The sequence below is a fragment of the Aptenodytes forsteri genome, unplaced genomic scaffold (assembly GCF_000699145.1).
Source record: "Aptenodytes forsteri isolate BGI_AS27 unplaced genomic scaffold, ASM69914v1 Scaffold20, whole genome shotgun sequence".
NCBI lineage: Eukaryota > Metazoa > Chordata > Aves > Sphenisciformes > Spheniscidae > Aptenodytes > Aptenodytes forsteri.
This window is the reverse complement of record NW_008795523.1, coordinates 3,504,542-3,508,981: the sequence shown is the minus strand read 5'-3', so window position 1 is coordinate 3,508,981 and position 4,440 is coordinate 3,504,542. Positions and strand designations below refer to the sequence as shown.

General features: G+C 40.6%; 1 protein-coding gene across 4 annotated transcripts in view; it reads left to right on the top strand.

The window, feature by feature from the left end:
* Nucleotides 1-404: 404 nt before the first annotated feature.
* Nucleotides 405-4,440, top strand: part of ORC3 (origin recognition complex subunit 3) — a 34,371-nt gene continuing 30,335 nt past the window's right edge. For 2 of the 4 annotated variants that reach the window (XM_009281947.1, XM_009281946.1), the window contains exon 1: nt 405-502. Coding sequence is in view for 2 of the 4 variants with exons in the window: in XM_019472763.1 (XP_019328308.1) it covers nt 475-502 (28 nt within the window). In the remaining 2 variants the exon portion in view is untranslated. The remainder of the gene's footprint in view (nt 503-4,440) is intronic. The other 2 variants (XM_019472763.1, XM_019472762.1) reach the window with 1 other exon arrangement.

The following is a 4,440-nucleotide window of genomic DNA, read 5'->3' as shown; positions in this document are numbered from 1 at the left end:
TATGGTTCATATCTGATTGTAATAGTGAAGGAGGATTGAATATTTAATAGGTGAAAGAGACCCACAAAACTTTCTGAAGCAAGGGAAAGATTTTTTTTTAAATTTTATTTTAATAATAAAGGCTGTTTGCTCTGATTTAGCCTTTAGTTCATCTGGGACTTGAGATGGAAGCCAGTTCTTTACCTTTTGCCTGCATACTTGGATAATAGATTCCGCTTGTTCCCTCGCTTATCCTACCAGATGCCAGCAGTTAATTAATTGGTTAAGAGAAAAGTCATCTCCCTCAGATATATACGTATATTAAGATGTTCTTGTTTCAGTCGGGTGCTTCGTTTTCTTCTCAACAAAAAATGTTTTGTTTTAATAATCTTATTTGTGCTTGCCTTTGTTTTCTGTCTTTCTAGCTAATGATTTCGTAGAAAGGAACGATGATTCAGAGGATGCTGAGTTGCGGTTTGTTACTTGTCAGTCTTTATGGAATCAGATCAAATCAGAAACAGAGGTGAGTCTTGCACCTAATACTAAAGCAGTGTTTTGCATTTATAACAATGCTGCTTGCTTCTTTGTTTCTGGAGATCTTCTTTTTTACACGCTTAAAAGGGCAATTAGTTAAAGCAATAAAAGGGCCAAAAATATTGACTGACACTGAAATCCCTGTCCAGAATATAAAATAGTAATAATAAATCCATCAATTACACATTACTTCTAACCACACAACTACATGCTTTTGATGCTTTGAGTTGCTGCTTCTAAGCTTCTCTTCTTACTGATTGTCCTTTTTATTAATTCCCGGCATACTACTGTTTTCTACCTTCAATTCAGTTATGTGCTTGCCAGCCCTCTGAGGATTTTAGGCTGCTCTTGACTTCAGTGTTACAGAGTTCGTAGCAGCCCAGGATTCACAGTGGATTTATGTGAATACAACTGCATGGATGTCAAATACCGAATGACACAGCTGCAAGCACAGTCTGTTGAATTAGTACGGACAGTGTCAATGGGGTTGTCTAGTGGGGATCGGAGTTAATTTCATACTGAACTGTGGCCTCGTAATTGTTGTGTGTTAGGTGGCATGCTGTTGTTGTGTCCCTATAGCCAGCTGGCTTGTATTATAGTATGAATAATTGCTGCCGTACGGCAGGGATTTTCTCCTGTATTCAGCGTCAAGGATTCTGGGCAATTATTCCATATTCCTCTGCCTGCTGTTGGGCTCTAGACATTATGAGAATTTTTTTTCCAAAGTTTGTTTTGGGATGTACAGTAGGAGCCAGCTGGATGTAGCTTACAATCTGGACCCTTGGGCTAAACTCATAAATTCCTCTAATTCTGTTCCTACTATTCCATGATCCAGCTCACTTTGTCTAGTCAGCACCCTTTTCAAACCATAACTAGCCAGGCTGAGCAAAGCAGTGCACTATGTTGCGGTGCTGACTGTAGAGAACACACAGAAGTTTGTGGAGGTATATTTGGTATCTTCCTGCCAACTGCTTCAGCTTGACGGGTTAGCCACCAGCATTTGCAGCAATGTTGGCAGCTGCACCAGAAACTGCCTGGTCAGACGCTACACAGTGGACTATAGGGAAGATGAGATTCTGTAGGTACTTCTGGAAGACCTTTTCTTGGATCTTCTTCCCTTGGCACAGTGTTGTCAAGGCTTTTGAGACAATGCTTCCACATCACCAACAGTGGCTGCAGGATTTTCAGGTTGAAGAGGTGTTGGTTTTATTTTTTTCTTTTTCCTAGTGCTCTGCAATGATTTCTCCCAGGGCAGCAGGCACAGCCCATCATAGCAAAAGCCTCCCTTAACTGCTCAGAAGCGCAGAGCCATTGCCATCTGCAAAATCATCATTCTTTCCTGTTCTAAATCTCCTATCCTTGTTTTCTTTGAGGCTGCTAGGAGTTTGCCAGATACTTTCTTCTGTTCTTCCACCTCGTGATGGAAGACAGTTCATGCTACATTGACAAATTGATATGGGCCTTGCCTTAGAGTTTGATTTGCCCAAGGGCAGATTTTCTGCAGTTACTTTTGCTGCTATACATAGAATTTTCTTTATCCGGCTTCTGGGATATCGCTGATATTTTCTCTACTGAGTTTTGAATTACAATCCTTTTATCCCACTGTTGGCAAACTTGGAGGTGATAATCGTTCTTACGTATAAAATTGTGTGATAATTCAGGTTGGAAGGGACCTTAGAAAGTCTCTAGTCTGAACCTGCTCAAAGCGGCATCATCTGTAAGGTCAGACCAGGTAGGTATGGGCTTTATCCAGTCAGGATTTTATTTCTTACATACTTTCAAACCCTGGTGAGGTAAACCTGATCCATGGCAGAATACCTGGGAAGTGTGTGGCTTGCTGGTTTGGACTTTTATTCTAGGGGTTCTGGTAGTGTGTCCCTCTGGTGTGCTGAGGGAGCCTAGCAGGATGTTCTCCAAAGTTTTTGCCAGGGTACTGCTACCTGATGATTTGTTGGCAGGCCATGTGCTTGTGCTGGTGTTTTTCCAGTTCTATGGTATGTGCTTGAGGTGTTGAAGAGTGAAGAAGGTTTGACCTCCAAGTACTTTGTTGCGGAGCACTCTTGGCCTTTGTATGTCCATCATAAACTGTGCTGTGATTGTGGCAGCACTATCTGTCATCTGGTGATGACATCCTTTCAGGCTTCTCACAACATGGAAAGCTGGCAAAAGTACTGCAGGAACTGTCCTTCATTTTTGGAAGGTGAACTTTGTACCTTTATTGTTCCAGTATTGCAAGGTATCCCAGTTTTAACCCCTGCTTTCAGGAGTGGCCTTGCAAATGTTCTTATTACGATACATCTCATCAAGGGCTTTCAGAAACATTCCCTTCCTGTAAGGTGAGGAATTCAGTTGCGCTACCAGGATCCAGGTTAGAAACAAAAAGCGTAAGTGCAGGGCTGTTATATGATAATTTTAGCTCTAATGTGCAGATAATGGTTTTCAGCCCACACAACAGATAATCATGACCAAACCTAGTGTCGTAGCAGGGACTGAACTTCCAGTTCATATGACTTTTCCAGAGTAAGCAGTGTCATGCAAGTAAATGAGTTGGTCACTTGAGATGCAGAGCAGCCTAGCGTACTTTCTGGAACACTACCAAAATAGTGCCAGTAACAAAGTTGTTTTGACAAGAAAAGACTGATGGATTTTCAGAAAGCTAAGTAAATGTGTAGTGCTATGGCAGACTGAATTCCATCTTCACAAGTGTGCACTGGAAGAAATAATATATACTGTAACTATGCAAAGTAAGGATTTAGGTTCTTGTTAGGGCAGCTTAGTGAAAACACGTACAATAATGATCAGAAGAAACTCAAGGTCTGGTGGATTCTGAAGCAGAAGCTCAGAGGATGGTTATGGGTTGTATGGTAATACTGGAGCTGTTACGATAGTGTTATAAAGCTGATGGTGTAAACTCTTCTTCTAAAACGCCATGTTACAGTTTCTTCTGAGCTGCCATAGAATTTATCAGGTGGGAGCTCAGAGGTGCACAATCAACATCAGAAAGGCCAGAAGAATATTTTTTAATAAGTAGAGGGTGAAAAGAGTAAGATTACTTTGTGTACAGTTTTATCAGTTGTTCAGGAGAGCAACAGAAACTCTTCTGTATAATGGAAATGGAGCTCAGGTTTTTGAGCAGGCATCACGTGCAACGTCCTGGAGATGTGACCTTAGCTCCTTTGATAGCTGTCTCTTCAATGCTGCTAGAGATGGCCTTTGCCACGTCGTTTAAAATCAAGTTCACTGCTGTGTGTGTCACTTCTTGTTGCTAATAAATCTTGATGATGATTTTATTGGGGGCAGGGGTTTAATCTTGTTTCTAACATCTGTGTTCTAGAGTATATATTGATATCCTGAACTTCAGAGTACAGGGTTTTTTTGTCTGTTCTAGCAGAAGGCATATCTGGGATTAGAGACAGATATTCAAAGGCACATACATAATAAAAGAAATACAAAATGCTTCCGCTATATATCTGCCTTTAAAAGTTTTATCTCCCCCTGCTTTTTCTCACCTTTCCATATATTCCTGCATATATGTATTCTTGTATGAAAATCATCCTGAAGGGCAAAAGACAGTGTAGCAAATGTGGCAGTCATGTGGTTTAGTATTTTTTCCTATAAAACATGCCTAATGCTTCCCAATGCTTTTTTTTTTTTTTTTTTTTTTTTTTTTTTCCCTTTCATCCTGAATTAGATTTGGAGGAGTTGAATGTTTGCTGTCATATAGATTTCTCAGAAAAATGTTTACAGATGTTTTGTAAGCCAAGAGAACATAATAGGAATTTTCATGAACATTCTTCCAGAAACTAATTATATTGTTTTATTTGAGACCCCACCTGGAGTACTACATCCAGCTCTGGAGCCCTCAGCATAAGAAAGACACCGACCTGTTGGAGCGGGTCCAGAGGAGGGCCACAAAAATGATCAGGG